The 15,759-nt window shown below is 54.5% G+C and overlaps 1 protein-coding gene across 9 annotated transcripts in view; it reads right to left on the reverse strand.

Moving 5' to 3' along the window:
- The window catches only part of CHD6 (chromodomain helicase DNA binding protein 6), an 89,499-nt gene that overhangs the window by 9,845 nt on the left and 63,895 nt on the right, over nt 1–15,759 (reverse strand). For 8 of the 9 annotated variants that reach the window (XM_063404775.1, XM_063404772.1, XM_063404770.1 and 5 more), the window contains exons 19-32: nt 15,401–15,511; nt 13,956–14,158; nt 13,352–13,551; nt 9,923–10,082; nt 9,264–9,353; nt 8,209–8,312; nt 7,483–7,612; nt 7,185–7,245; nt 6,457–6,514; nt 5,567–5,786; nt 3,981–4,189; nt 1,330–2,877; nt 578–726; nt 87–293 (exon numbers count right to left, since the gene is read on the reverse strand). In XM_063404775.1, coding sequence (XP_063260845.1) covers nt 87–293; nt 578–726; nt 1,330–2,877; nt 3,981–4,189; nt 5,567–5,786; nt 6,457–6,514; nt 7,185–7,245; nt 7,483–7,612; nt 8,209–8,312; nt 9,264–9,353; nt 9,923–10,082; nt 13,352–13,551; nt 13,956–14,158; nt 15,401–15,511 — 3,450 coding nt within the window. The remainder of the gene's footprint in view (nt 1–86; nt 294–577; nt 727–1,329; nt 2,878–3,980; nt 4,190–5,566; nt 5,787–6,456; nt 6,515–7,184; nt 7,246–7,482; nt 7,613–8,208; nt 8,313–9,263; nt 9,354–9,922; nt 10,083–13,351; nt 13,552–13,955; nt 14,159–15,400; nt 15,512–15,759) is intronic. The other variant, XM_063404773.1, reaches the window with a different exon arrangement.

Here is a 15,759-nt window from a genome sequence, read left to right on the forward strand (position 1 = left end):
GCCCCACTTGGGAAACTCCTGAGTACTTCTGGGCAATGTCTCACCCCAGAGTCCTGAGCCTGTCCCTGCCTGAGGGCCTCTCTCACCTTTTGTACCCGTGACATTAAGACCCCATTACTGAAGGTCGGATCGGGAGCTTCTGACTCGGTAAAACTGCTCCTGCTACCGGTGTTGCTGGCCATGGCTGGGCATGTCAGCAGGCTCTGTGCCTCAAACTGCTGGCTGGAGGAAGGCCACTTGCCCTTCAGAATGGCGTGGCAGATGTTGTCAATGCGGTTGATGATCACACGGTCCTGCAAACAGAATTGGATGGTGGCAAGCTAAAACTGGAATGACTGACCTGTGTATGACAGCTCAGGATTAAAGTCAAGCCCAGTCCAACAGATCTCAGCTCAGCAGGGAACTGCTTTGGCGGGCAACCATCTCCAGAGCATAGGTGCTTGGGAAGAGCACCTTGGCCAGAGCATCCAATGGAGTGTGCAGAGGAGCAGGAGGCAGAGCTGGAGCTGTGTGAGCCACTACTGGCTAGGGCTATCCAGGAACACTTTGATACAAACTGTGTTCCTTTTAACCTCACCTTAGGCCACTCAGAGAAGGAGTAAAGCGTTTTCTCCTGCAGCAGCTGGGCAATGGTCGGTGCCCGAGCATCCTGAAGATCATCAATCTCTCTGGGCAGGACAGAAGCAGAATTCTTGTTCTCTTCCTCCAAGTACTTCTCTGGACCATCTAAAAAAGCAAGGCAGAATAGATCCCACCACCACCCTGTCTTTCTCCCCATCTAGAGGTGGGGAGCATCTCCTCACCCATTCCCACTCCAGTGCCCAGCTGGCTCCACAAAAGTCCCAAACAGTCCCCAAGAGTCATCATGAGAAGCAGCAGACTTGGATCAGGGCAGGCAGCCCAAGCTGCTCAGGAAGTAACATCCCTCCCCTGAGCTGAGTTTAGGGGGTTTGAATTGCCATAGCCCCCCATCCCTGACCATTCATTCCCAGGTGGGTAAGAAGAAGGGCATAGGCTTTTCCAAAGGGGGCTGCTCAACAGGCAGTGTCCTGTGCCAGAAATGGAAAGGCATCCTGCATTACATGGCATGTTCTTAGCAGAAGGGCTGCTGGGGCTCAGTGTGGAGAGTTCTGGTCAGCTCTGCTGGCAAATGCAGCCCCTAACACCTTTTGCCACCAGCTGCAGCAGCTAAAGGGACCTCAGCTCCTACAGATGGGAGGCCACTCGACAAGCTGGCCAGCCCCAAGGTTTGGCTCTGCAGGGAGGACAGCAGGTCCCTCTCACCATAGCCAGAGGTGACTGTCAACCTGAGGGAGCTCAGGACCATACCTTGGCTCTGGTTGCTGCTGGCTTTCTCCCCGTCATCTCGGTTCTCACACTCTTCTTGCTTTATGCCCTGAGGCTCAGGGTGCGCAGCCTCTGTGCAGCCTGTCTGCCCCTCAGCATTTTGGCCCAAGGGCTTCCCCTTGACACAGGGTGGCTTTGCCCCCTGAGGCCCCCCCTGAGGCAGAGGTGTAGGCAAGCTGAAGGGCTGGCTCTGAGCCTGGCCTGGTGAGTGCTGCTGGGTGCTCTCCTCATTCAAGCCACAGTCCTCCCTGCTCTCTGCCCCGGGTGCCCCCAGCCCCAGGGACTCCCTCTTGCCATTTATGACTTCTGGGCAAGTGTCATTAGGTGTGGGGAGACCAGAGCTCTGCTCCTCACCCCCCAGTTCATGAGCCTCGGGGTCACAACCAGCCCCAGTCCTGGCACCATTCAAGCCTTCCACGGCATCTGCTGCTGCCTCAGAGTTATCATCATCCTCTTCTTCTTCCTCATCTTCCTCACTGTGGCTCTGACTTGGTCCCGACTTTGCCTCCAGTCCTTTCTCCTGCAGCAGACTGATGAACCTCTGCTCAGGGGGAATCTTTAGCTCATAGTTACGGAGACTGGGACTGTAGAGCCCCACACTTAGGACTCTTTCCATGGTGCCATGCTCGGGCAGCCCTGCCGCCGCACTGCCAAGTGCTCCTTTCTGTTCCAAGCCTTTGCTGAGCTTGGCTGGGGCACTCTGTGAAGGACTGCTCTCAGGGGTAGAAGGTGAAGGCTCAGCTTCCTCTTCCTCCATTCGGTCAGAGCCCACCTGCAAACCCTCTAGGAAGGGAGCCTCTCTCATGGCATCTGCTTCACAGCTGGACGGATCCTCATCCCCCTCCAGCTTGCTCTCGGTGAGTTTGGCAACGCTGCTTCCGACATCTGTGCAGCTTGGGCTGTCCCTGGCAAGGGAGCTCTGCTCGCTGGGACAGGCCTTCTCATCGTACATCATGCACACCAGTGAGTCTGGCAGCGAGCTCTCGTCATAGTTACTGGAAATGATGTCCCGGACTTCAGACATGAATGTTTCACAATTTGCATCCAGTGGGCTGCCCCCAGCCTGGGACATGGTGCTGTCCATGGTTTCTAGCTTGATGTGACTCTCAGCTTCACTCTCCAGGGTTTCACAGGTCTGGTCCATCTGGCTGTACACAGGGGAACTGTAGAGTTTGGAGTTAGACTGGTAAAGGCAGCACAGGGTTTCTGGGCCTGGGAGCCCTGCTCTTTTATGCTGGGCATAGTTTCTGTATGCGTCTAAAAAAGACAGCTGAGGGTCATTCATGATGTAGTAGTCCGTGCGGTTCAGGCCGTGCTTGGCGGTGCCGATCAGCAGGTCCCGGTCGTGTTTGCCACACTCCCACCACACGGGCAGGTAGAGGCTGGGCCGGCACAGCTTGAGGCGCTCATGGAGCTGGGGGCACTTGAGCACCTGCTCGCGCACCTTCCGCAGCAGCTCAATGCGGTACAGGGTCCTGGCAGCACGCTCCTCTGTGATGGGCTCCACGTAGATGTCAGGGTCTGGAGGACCTACAGTAGGGACAGCAAAGCCAAGGACATGTTATTTGGGTTGGCAGGAGCTTCTCAGAAGCAATGACGAGCAAGCTAAGTTTTAACCCTTGTTCATACTGCAGGTGAGATGGGGCCAGTGCTTGTAGCCACTGTTGAGGCCTCTTTTTCCAGTCTCAGTACCTTCCAGTCAGGGAGTAAAACCCCCTGACTTGCGCAGCTGGATCGAGTGGCACCAGCTGCAAGGATTTCAAAGTCTTGTCTGCGCACTGCTCCATCATCACCAGCAGTGCTGGAGCTGCCTGGACAAGCAGGCAGAGCAGCTCCGGCACTCTGAGCCTCTGGTAGCCCTTCAGCCCATTGTCAGGGAAGGGCAGCTCATGCAGCTCTTCTGATGAGGAACACTTACCTAAGTCACAACACACACATAAGGAACTGTACCCAAGACCAGACTCCATGACAGATCAGAGGCAAAATGTTTTCTGCTGTTGTTGGAAACAAATCGCTTTGTGCCTAAATAGCCTCCAAGGAGCTTTTCATTTGTCATGTCCTGTGCCAATGCAGAGCCTCTGCAGAGCACTCAAAGAAAATGGATGCCCAGTGTGTTGGCCAGGTTTCCCAAGCCTCCAGCAGTGGATCCAGGCTTCATTTTGTGTGCAGTAGAGCTCCACAGTCAGAACAGGCATAGATGGAGTGAACTCTGTTCAATGGCAGTAGAGGGATGCCTGGAGAGCAGCAATACAGCTCACCCAAACAACCCTCAGCTCCAGCATGGAGCTGTGCTTTGTGTGTGCTGCCTCTCTACTTGTCCCTCACATGCAGAGGTTGCTGTCTTGGATAAAACTGGTTTTGATTTCCTGTGAGAACTGCAAGAGATTTGTGAGTGCAGGGGCAGGAGTCCACAGGACTGATCTACTCTTCCACTGTGCCAGGGAGGCACTACATGGTGGGGACAAGGCAGCCAGAAATACATGACTGCTGCAAGCCCACAGCCTGCCTGGCATCTCACTGCTCCCAACTGTCTCTGAAGCTCCTCCCTTGCTCTCCTGCTCCACAAGAGCAATGGGATCCCTTCTACATGGAACTACCATTACCCCTCCACAGGCCATGCAATTTCCACTCACCGTCCTCTTTCCACAAAGGGAGACCACAGACATTCTTGCACATGGCCACAAAGCTGTAGAAGTACTTCTCTAGGCTCTCATCTGTCTTCTTCTCCAGTCGAGAGATGGCTCGGAACTGGGCCCAGTCAAAGATTTTTTTCTCTTGGTCATAGATAACCCCAAAGGAGGATACAGTGCGGTAGAAATCTGCCTGCTCCCTCCTGGTCCACCTGAGGAGCAGGAAGGAGATGGGAACACCACTGAGACACATTCTGGGCCCAGAACAGGCAAAGCACCAGACAGAGAGGTTCAGAGAGCACTGTCTAGTTACCGACCAACAGTTTTGAGGGAGGTGTCAGGAGGAGCACACTGGGGAGACCATCACAGCCCAAGATGCTCTGCTCTGGTGCACAGGGAGGTGGAGCAGAGGCCACAGGCCCTCTGGCTCTCAACTCATTGCTGCAAAAATCCTCTTGGCTGTTTCAATAAACCCCTGAGTGCAGATCTGGGTTGTGCTGCCAACAGGGTGCAGGCTCCATCAGCTTCTGTGGAGGCCTATCCTATCTACTCCCTTCCTGCCACCTCAAGATGTTTCACTTCCATGAAAAAGTCAGTTCCCTGTACCAGGAATTAGAAAGGAAGGATATGCAGACACAGTTCTCATCCAGCTTCTTCCAGAGGGAAACTGAGACTGGGGCTTGCTGCTGTAAGGGTCCCAATAACAAACACCACCCACCTTACTAACTCCTGTGGACTCCTGAGTGTCACCCCCTCCCCACTGGAGGAGAGTGGCAGTGGTGATGGAGGAGTTCAGTTACAGTGCTCATAGAACACAACTTTCATGCTGGCTTGGACCCTCTGAGCTTCCACCTTGTGGAACAAGGCAGCACAAATACTATGTGGTTACATGGTGTTCTGCTGCAGGGACAGGTTCACAGGAGGCAAAACCATTGAGGGCTGGTGACCACAGAGAGTCCCAGTCCCAGGGTGGCATGGGAGACTGGCAGCAACGGCAGCAGTATCACCCTGTGCACACCCTCCCAACGACAGCAGACAGCCACTCAGGGGCTGGGATAGTCCCAAACCCCTCCCACTTACTGGGACACAAATGAAATGGGAGCACAGTGCAACCAGAGTATGTCACCACTGGGTTCCAGAGGCCAGGAGGAGGCAAAGACAGTGGTGTGAGAGCCACAGGGGTTGGAAGGGCACTGGTCTCAGGCTGTGATAGTGCTCATCTCACACTCCTGTTGTACTCTTATCCACAGTGTGTCCCAAGGACAAAACTCTCCTCTGCTGAGGCTGGCCCAGCAGACACTGGATTTGACCTTGAAGAGCTGTCCCCTCACTTCCTTTCAGTGTCACCACCTGCTACCCACAAACTCCAGTTTGCAGTGGAGGCTGCTCCCTGGCTGGGCTGGCTGCTGGAGCAGCAAGGCTCCCATGGCTTAGAGCATGTTCCCTGCCCAGCAAGGACCCATGTGACTCCTTGGCCTGGGCAGTTGGCAGCACAGACAGCTCTGGTGACATTTACCTGGGTCAGTTCTGCGGGATAAGGAATTCAAGTGGGCTAAATCAGCTTTGTAAAGGCTTCTCTGCTGCATTACCTTTTCTGCATTTCTTTGTTCACCGAGTCCATCTCAGAGGCTCTCCGGAACATCTCATCCTGCAGCCAGTAGCCATGGTTACCGGGCACCAGCATCTCAGTGCGGGGAGGCAGCTCCTTGCGGTTGCAGCGCTGGTAGACGGTGACGAGTCGCCGCAGTCTGGCAGTGAGAGCAGAGGAGACAGGCCAGCAGGATCTGTCTGAGTCGGAGCCATCCTGGGCTTCAAACATCAGCAAGGACATTAGTATTTAGCACACATGCAAAGCCACAGGTTCCCACATCCTCTAGCAAGCTCCAAGAGCTTCCTCCCACCTTCTGCCTTCCATGGGGAGCATCAGCAATCACAGTCATGAGCAGGGGGTCACGTGACCATCTCTGAGCCTGCTGGCTCACAGCCTCACCATGTCTTAGCTTCCTCCAGAGAGAGTCCAGAGGCTGAGATCAGGGTAGGAATGATGGCTTCAGGCCAGGCCATGCATGGGAGAAGACTGCAGCTCCCTGCTCAGCAGTGGGGCCAGCCAGCCCATGGCATGTGCCAACACTGCCCACTGCAGAGACCTCACACACTCATCTCATGCAGGCAACTGCATGGGTAAGAGCAGGCTAGTGGTTTCCAGTCACCCTGGGTAGCCTTGGCTGGAATCACTCAGAACTCTGTCTGCCCTGCCACAGGGCCCATCTGTGGGTCACCTGTGAGTTCTGTGCATGAGAGCCCATGCCCAGGCTGAGTTGCCTCACCCACTAACACAGAGCACTATGTCCCTCAAGCCCACCAATATGTTCCTCCCACCAAACAGTGCCTGGGGTAGCACTCAGGCTCAGCTGTGCCACACCACACACTGGGAAGCCATGCAGCAGACTGCCTCACACTGCAGGAGACATGGCCTCACCTGCCGCTGGTTCGTCCCGCTTCTCACTGGTTTCACCCACCCCAACAGCCACGATGTCCTGCAAAAGGAAACAATCAGAGAGGGCTCAACCCCACACAGAACCCCCTGCACCCACAGTCCACCCACCCCTGGCAGGGTGCGGGGTGATGGGATGGGCAGGGTTGTGTGTCCAGTGCCCTTGGGCTGCAGATGCTGTGGCTGTGCTCAGCACATGGGATCAGAGGTAACAGCTCAGAGAGGTAATTTTGGGCCCGGAGGGAAGGACCACCACAGTGACAGAGGCTGTAGTGCCACTGCTCAGGACAGTAGCAGTGTGACTGCCTCCACTTTTTGAACAACCCCTGCAGTCTCTTGTGCTGCCTCATTCCCTGGTTTTCCTCTACCCGAAGGCCATTTCTTTTGGAACATCCCTGACTCCTCTGCCAGGGCCCCACGTGGCTCCTGAAGCCAACAAAGACTGAGAATCAGCATTCCTGGGCATCCTCAGCACTCAATACCCCTCAGCTCCCCATGCAGAACATGCTGCCCAGGTCCACAGGTAACACAGAGAAGCACAGAAGTTGTGTTCCAGGGAGCAGAGGCAATGCACACAAGATGGGGCACAGATAAGGCAGACGAACCATGCCAGCTCCCTACTGCCCTGCAGCAGAGATGATGGAGCCAAGCTTGCACCTCAGGGCAGGCTGGGCAGCATCAGATGTGTATCCAACACTGTGAATCCCACTCACCTCCTGTTTTGACAGCCCCTCCAGCTTTTCTCCACTGCTTTCTTCTTTTTCCACGCTGCCCCTGGGTGAGAGAGTGAACAGTCCCTGGTAGTGGTAGCATAACCCTGTGGCTGTGCCAGTTCTCAGCACCAAGAAGCAAAGAATTGGTGCTCATGCCATCCCTCCACCTCATACTGGGGACCAGCTTCATTCTGCCCTCCCCTCTAGGCTCAGAAGCACAGCCTGCTCCCTCCCGCCACCGCACTGCCCCAGGAGTGAGCCAGGCTGCTGTGGGAGCTCGGCTTCATCCCTTGCCCACCTTTCGGCAGCATCGTGTGCCCCATCACTGACGCCCTGCTCGGCAGAGAGCAGCTTCTCATCTGGCATGCCCACTTTCTCCAGGAAACACAGCGCTGGGTCCGCTCGCATGGCGTTGTACCGCTCGTAACCTGCCACGCCGTCAGGACAGACAGACAGCACAGAGCAAGGCCTGAGCCTGGTTCACAAATACCTCCTGCTTCTGGGACACAGCTCCCCACCTGGCTCTCACTCCTTCTGTGCTGTCACGAGAGTAATTCTCACCCCAAGAAGTTCACAACACTTTCTCAAAAACTGCTAATAGTTCTGCAGCCCCTGGGCAGCAGGCAAAGGGAAAGGTCAGCTTTCCCACCCCACCCAGCATCAGCACAGCTGTCACAAAGGGTGCAGCTGGGGCAAACAACCCCATGTCTCCTGGAAACCGTACCAGGACTCCATGACCAAGACCAAGAAAAGATCTGTCTTTCTCTTAACCCTCACACAGCAACTGCACAGTGCTCCTGGCAAACCAGAGTCTACCACGAGGTCTGGCATGGCCACCCTGGGTACCACGGGGTGCCTGTTCCCCACCCAAACATGCTGCTGGCACCTGAGGAGAACTCTCCTGGCCATGTGTGGCTTTGGAGCATGGCCATGGCTCTGGCCCTTGCACTGACATGACATCCCCTACAGCACCAGAGGTACTTATTCCCTCACACCAGCACCCACCAGACAGCTGGATACACACCGTGCTTGAAGACACCGATGAGCAGGGATTTATCGGCTTCAGCATTCCACCAGTCCACTGGGATCTCCACGTAGTCAATGTCTGGCAGCAGCACATCGAGCTCCCTATGGCAGACATGGTGTGAACATCCTTCTCCCAGCCTCCCCAGACACTGAGGGGCACTGGGCACTGCTCAGAAGGGACAGGGAGAGGCAGGAACCACCCACTGCTTGCTGGCTTGGGGACAGCTAATGAACACTGGCTTGGGGCCCCAGCATGACATGGGTACACATCTCCCTGGAGTCAAAGAGCTGGAGCCTTGGTTCCATCACAACCTGCTGCCCTCCTGCTCCTCTTTCTCTAGGGCAGTGGGTGCCCCCAGCCTCTCTCCCCTCCCAACCAAGCAACACTAGAGGACTGAAGATCCCATCTGACCTGAACAGTGTCTCTAGGGGTAAAATACTTCACACCTACCAAGCCCAAAAGAATGGTGTCTCCCCACATACACTGATGTTGATGGAGCTGTGCTGTGGAAGGCAGCAACCTCTACTTGGAGAAATTAAGCTTTTAAGCTCACCATACCATGCTTCTCTGAGAAGCACTGAGAGCTGAGTCTTTGCAGAAAGGTCAGGAGCTGGCAGGCTGCAGGCTCAGCGCTCATTACAGAGCCTGTGGGTCCCACTGTTCCCAGCTTTGGGAGGGACTGCAGGCCGCAGTGATGGGGCATGCTCTGATCTGAGGCCTGAGCCTGAGACTGGGAGCAGTCTCTGTGGACTCCCACTTTGGGTAAGGGCCCATTTGTCAAGCAGCACATAGAACCATTTTCCTGCAGAGTGTCTCTGTAAGTCCCCACCGCCCCAGGCTGGTGCTACAGTCTCACAGCTGCCTCAGCATGACTGCCATGGCTGCAGTCTATGCACAGGCAGGGTGGCTGCCTGAGGGTGAAGTTTTGCCTGAGGAAGACCTGGGATCTGATTCATCTGGAGCTGCGGAGAGCCCAGATGTGGCTGGGTCAAACACCTGTGGCAGCGCTCAAGCCCGAGAAGCCTCGTAGGGGTTCACTGTAAAGTCCCTACCTGGCAGGGGTCCCCTCAAAGGCTTTATCCGCAGCCTCCCCCAGCACTTCAGCCTTCAGGTAGTAGAGCATTCGCACCCGCAGCAGAACCCTGTCCCGGGTGGCAGAGAGGTCAGCAAGGCCAGCAAAACCTGCTTGACACCATGTTTTCCCACGTGGAAGGACCCACTTCCATAAAGCAGGATGTGCAGCGACTATGCAGTGTCCTGCCACACTGCCCAGCCCTGTGACCTACTGGCCGGAGGGTCACTGCTCAGGACACGGCTTCCATGAGCTGAAGGGGAATGAGGGCAGTCCAGCAGTGGGAGCATGGTGATCTCTTCACAGCTCCCTCCCACCCTCCCAGCACTAAAGGCCCTCAGCCCATTGTCTCCATGAGCCAATATGGGCTCCCGCAAGGGGGAATGGTTTTAAACAAAAAGAGGAGAGATTTAGATTAGATGTTAGGAAGAAATACTTCACTCTGAGGGTGGTGAGGCCCTGGTGCAGGTTGCCAGAGAAGCTGTGGCTGCCCCATGCCTGGAAGTATTCAAGGACAGGTTGGGCAGTGCTTGGAGCTTGGGATAACTGAAGATATCCCTGCCCTTGGCCAGGGTAATGCAATAAGATGTTCCTATAAGCTCCTTCCAACCCAAACCACTCCCTGATTCTATGACTCACTTGTTGCAGTGTTGTTTGAGGTGTTTCTTGTAGCTGTCATCATGGAGCACCACCTCGGGGTTGCAGGTGGCAAGCCAGTCTGCATTCTTTATCTCAGGAAGCAACATCTGGTTCTTTGTCTTCTTCCCCTTCCTGCCTCTGGGCACTGGTGCTGACAAGCCTGTAACAGCGAGTGGTAGCCAGTGAGCAACACAGGCACCACAGGCCCGGCCCGGCACTGCCACCAGGCACCTCTGGCGCTGGAGGCTGGGTGGGGCAGCAGAGCCAGGAGCTGGAGGAGCCTGTGCAGAGCTCCCAGCTGCAGCCAGGAGAGTCAAGGAGAGGAAGTGCACGAGACAAACACAGAGGATGGGCAAGTCCATTTCAGTGAAAAACTTTGGGATCATCACAGAAACTGAACTGCTGGGTGTTCTCAGTGCAATGCTGACCCCAAATGATAACATGACCCCTTGATATGTAAAAATATCACACAGAAGTTACGAAGCATGGAAAGGACCTTGGTCCTGGGCACAGCCCTGAGACTTAGACACTACAGCCACCTCTGAATGTCATTCCATGGGGACAGTTATTTGGGACAAGAATTCAAACAAGAAGCTCCCAAATGATCAAAGAGCAGCACACTTGCTGATCTGATCTGTAAGGGCTGTTTCTTATACTATGCATCTGGAGGAGGGCTAGGGGGAACTGGATCTCTGCAAGGAGGCTAAGGTACCAATGGGAAAGGGAATGCAGTCCCATCTGCCCTAAAATGAGATCCAGTGGCTGGAGATGAAATTTAAACACATTTCAACCTTGAAATAAGGTGTGAGTTCACAGCAGAATGTGAAATCAACTCCTGGTGGGGTCACTGTTGTTTGGAATCTCCAGAGAGGGATAAGCTGCCTCCCTAGGCAGCTGCTTTTGAGGTAGGAACTGCAAACACGAAGAGGAGAAGGGGAAAGGATGCCTGAGCAGTCCCATCCCATCCATCTGGTCTTGTGACACCAGTGAAGAAGAAGAGAGCATCACCATGTTATTAATTCCTGCATAAGGTCTGCAGCTTCATGACAGGACAAGGGCTGTGGCCTAGCTGGCTGCTAGAGGCTTGTAGTAAGCACCAGGCCTCCTGTCCCCAGCACTAAACTGGCCTGATGAACTCTGCGCAAATGCTGCTTCCTCAGCAGCTTGGCCTGTTCCAGGAGGAAAGGCAGGATGGTGCTGGATCAGAGCAAAGCTCTGAGTTGGACTGTCTGGTTGCTGTGCACACTCGTTTCGATCACATGCATGTGGGACTAAGAAGAGCTGCAGGATGCCCTAGCAAGGGCTGAATGTTGCTTTTCCTTTCTGCACATCAGGGATGGGGCATGACTTGCCCAGTCAGCTCTCTGCAGACATGAGTGGTACCTGAGGCTGCCTGGGGAGCCACAGCAGTTACTGCTGAAGGACTTCCTGACTAAGGAAGGAGCACTGCTCTACACTACAGTGTTCTGCTTCTGCTCTTCTCCAGCTCCTGACGTCAGGATGAGATGTCATTTCTCTGGCCCAGACAACACAGAGATTTGACAGGTAGGAAAAGCCATTCTAAAGAATTGATGGAGAAGCTCCTGGTTGCTTTGCAGGTCAATATTCAATGCTCTCGCACTAAAGCAGTCCTGACCCTCCGCCAAAACCATGGCTTGTTCATTACTTGGCATTATCTAAATTGAGCCCACTCACACCAGCTGATTTGTTTCTGACACTTGTTCTGCTCCCCACAGCAGAACTCTCAAGCCCACTCCCAGCTGCTCTCAAGGCAGGGCTGTGTGGCAAGAGCAGGAAGCAGCACTGTCCAAGTGACTCCCATTGCAGGAGATGACTGGAATAACTTATGGCAGCCACCAAAAGCCACATCCTTGGACCTCATGCTGCAAGAGCTAGTTGGACACTTCCAAACAGAAGGAAATTATAATGTTGGCTTTTAAGCACCTGCTATGATGTACTTGGTGCTCAGCAGCATCAGCACTCCAGAACAGCCTTCCCTGTGCTCCAGCATCTGGGAACAGAAGTCCCAGGTTTCAGCCCAGCTCCCTGATGTCAAAAGCAGTCTGGAGAGTCACAGGCCCCTCACTATTCACCTGGTGCCACAGATCACAAGTACAGAACAAGCAGCACATGGCTGCTGGGCTCTGACTCCCTAAGGGACACTGTGGCCTCCCCGAGCCCCACTCACCTGTCCTGAGAGCCACAGAATGCAGGTACTGTGCTGCAAGGTCAGCTAGAGCCCCCTGGAACACCAGGCAGTGACCTTGTGTCCCAGGCTCCAAGTCCAGATCCAGGGAGTGAGCAGCCAGTTTGTACTCACAGATGAAGACAAAGGCCCCATGGCTGCCTCATTCACAAGGTGGGCTCTATGGCTGCCCCAGCCCCAGGGGAGCCTACAGAGAGCAGCCACTGTGCTGCAGGTGAGGAGGCCAAACTGCAGTGTCCATGACTGAGGCACAGCTAGAGCCAGAGGGAAAGCAGGGCTGGGAACCTGTCTGAAGCTGAGGATACACTGAGAACTTCTACACAACAGAATAGACACCTTGAGCCAATAGACACAATTACAGATCTGACATGTGACACATGAACCTCAGACACATTGCTTCTGAGCAGAGAGAGCACAACAAGACCCAGGACATGGGTTCTGCTACACAGAGTGAGAGAAGGCAGTATCACCTAGGGAGCACCATGCATTGCGTTAAGTCTCAGGACAAACCAACACTGCTCTTCCACTGATCAGGGCAGGCACTGCAGACCGGTAGGTCTGGGACAAGCACCATGATGAGGGGAAACAAAATCACAGAATATTCTGAATTGGAAGGGACCCACAGGGATCATTGAGTCCAACTCTTAAGTGAATGGCTGATATGGGGATCAAACCTACAGCCTTGGTGTGAGATGGATGCTCAGCTGCACCCCAGCTTTCCCTGGTGCAGCTGGCCGTGCAGCCCAGAGGCACAGGCAGGGTCTTGCACCACGCCCATGCTGCACCCTGTGAGGACCTGAGGAGCAGCCTGCAGCATGTCCATACTCTGAGTGGAACCAGCACCCTCATCCCTGCCATGCCCAATGCGTTCATACGGTCACTGGTGCTCACAAGCTCACTGCCCAGAATCTCCCTGTGCAGGGGAACCACGATGGTATTCACAGGCCAGAGAAGACTTAGCAGCACCTCTGCTCTGACCACAAGGCTTCCTCTGCACTGAAAGCCAGAAAACAGCCTCCCTCACTCAGCCAGTCCCGGCTCTGAGGGTCAGTGTGGTCAGCTCCATGGAAGCTCCTTTCTCTGTGCAGAGAGAATTGCAGTGCTGAAGCATGAACACTTGCAGACTTGCAAAGCATCAGCTCTGCTTTGAATTCTGCAGCCTCAGTCTCACAGGCTGGCTCAGCAACGGGTACAGATGCAATGACAGAGAGAACACGCAATACCTGAGTGATTCTGCAGAGCCTGATTCTGGCCATCCTTTGTCGGTGTGATGAGATCCCAGATAAAACTCTTAATTTTCTCATCCCCCTTGTAGTGTTTGACGCAATACACCAGCAAGGCCCGACAAATCATCTCCATGTCCTTCTCATTCAGGTGCCACTTGAACCGCCCATGGGTCAGGATATCTTTCCAGCGTCCCCAGCTGAAACGGCAGGAACACAGAGTAAACACTCCTGTGCAATTACAGACCTTGCTGGCACCTCTCTCCAGGAACTCCTGTGGGGGCACAGCCCTGCCAGATCCCCTAGATAGGGATGTTTTGCCCGCATATTACAGGAACAGAGAGGGAGAGAGGTTTTCAGGACTGAACAGGGCAGAGGCAGGAACAGACTCTGGAAGTGCCAACTGCCATCTCTTGCTTTGTCCTCCTAACTTCCTTCATCCCAAACATTCACTTAGAGCCCAGGTCCCACCAGGGAGGTCACTGCTGGAAGGAGGCAACAGAGCAAATAGGACAGACAGGAAGCAGCTGGTGCAGCCAGTGGCCCACATGGGCACTGGGGCAGCTGGAGGCTGTGGCTGTGCTTTCACAGGGGTGAGACTCACCCAAATATGAGCAGGTTCTTCTCCACACGGAAGCACTCAGCCCGCAGGTACCGCCGTGTCTTCTCATTAAAGCGCCGCGAGCGTGTGGGTCGCTCATCTGAGTCACTGTCCAGCTCAGAGAACTCCATCAGCTCATCCTCTTCGAAGGAGTTGTAGTGTTTGGTTTGCTTCCGCACACGGGGTCTGTCGATGACCAGGCTCTCCTGTAACAGAGCAGAGAGTGCTCCCAGGTACATGCAGAAACACTTGTATGTGCTCTTCTGGCCCCTGTCACCTGGGCTCTGCTCAGCCTCTGGCTCCTGCATTGCCAGTCCTCTGGCTGATCATCACCTTCCCACTAAGATATCTGCTTCAAGTTACCTGTGTGCAGTTCTGCCTGCACAACTGACAATTCCTGGCCAGCACAAAATTCAGCCTGACTGATGACAGGCTGAAAATCAACCCCTCTGTGTCCAAAATGCGGATTGCCAGCAGCTGACTCAGCTCTGAGTCACTCCTGGCCCTCTGCACTGCCTGTGACGTGCTGTGCAGAAGGCAGTGTACAGAGACACAGGGGGACAGGAGCAGGAAAGGCAGCTTCCAAGAAGGTGAAAGGGAGCAATATGAAATTAAATAGCATGTACCTGCTCCCTCTCCTTACCCCACCCTGTTGGACGAATTAATGCCATGTAAATCTGCCTGGATTTCAGGCACATAGGACTTACACAGGCACACACACCCCCATTGCTCCAGCTTGAGCAGTGAGCTCTGCAGAGCTCCAGGGCCTCCCTCCTGCTGCTAAAACCATCCCTTACAGCACTGCTGCCTTAGCTGAAATTATGGCAGCCCCAGGACCACTTTGGAGCCAGTGGCAGCACCCTGTGCCTGATGGAGGAGCTGGGAAGAGAGACCTGAGCTGCAGCCAAGCCCATCACCTCAGCAGGGCCAGCAGAGCGTTGGGACCCCATCTGTCCCCTCCTACCTCCTAACAGGCAGAGGCACCAGTCTGCCTGCATGAGAGGCAGCAAAGCGGCAGATCCAATCTCTGCTCTCTGTGACCAGCGACAGGATCCACAGGAATGACTGGAGCTGCATCAGGAAAAGGCTCTTCCCCCCGAGGGTAGTCAGGTACTGAACAGGCTCCCCAGGGAATGGGCACAGCCTCAAGGCTGCCTAAGCTCAAGGAGCATTTGGACAATGCTCTTAAGCAGAGGGTGGGAATGTTAGGAGTAGCTGGGAGTACAGACTGAGTACCCTGAAAGATCAGGGAGCCACAGACTGACATGTGGCTAAATAAATCAGGCCTTTAGCCAGCATTCACAGGTCAGTCTTTTCTTGCAGTAATTCTTGATTCCCAACACAAACCTCTGCAGGAGCCCAGAGGAAGCATTCAGCTCCCACTTGGACATCAGGCCACATGGTGTCAGATCACTTGTAGGGCACATGGGCCACAAACTGCATCCTACCTTTTCATTTTTGGCATCTGTATCGAGCTCTGCTATCTTGGCCCACTTCTGCCAGAAGTTGGGGTCATCTAAGGAAATGTCAGTTCTGTTTCCTGATGCTACAAAGCTGGCCTAGGAGAGAAAGAGGAGGAATGAACAGGGTGCAACCCATCAGGTATGCTTTCTCCCATAAAGAGATCCACCACATGTCTGTCTGGGTGCACGGTCTTGCTGCTGTGGGATGTTATACCCTAAGCTGACATGTGCCAGAGGGTTCTTGGTTTGCCTAAGGGAGCAGAACCCCTCTGTTCTGCAGTCATGCCTGACCCACTGTAAATAGAACCTGGGTTGTGCAAGAGGAAGAGAGACAGATGGTCCTT

Source organism: Prinia subflava, chromosome 8 (genome assembly GCF_021018805.1).
Source record: "Prinia subflava isolate CZ2003 ecotype Zambia chromosome 8, Cam_Psub_1.2, whole genome shotgun sequence".
Lineage (NCBI taxonomy): Eukaryota > Metazoa > Chordata > Aves > Passeriformes > Cisticolidae > Prinia > Prinia subflava.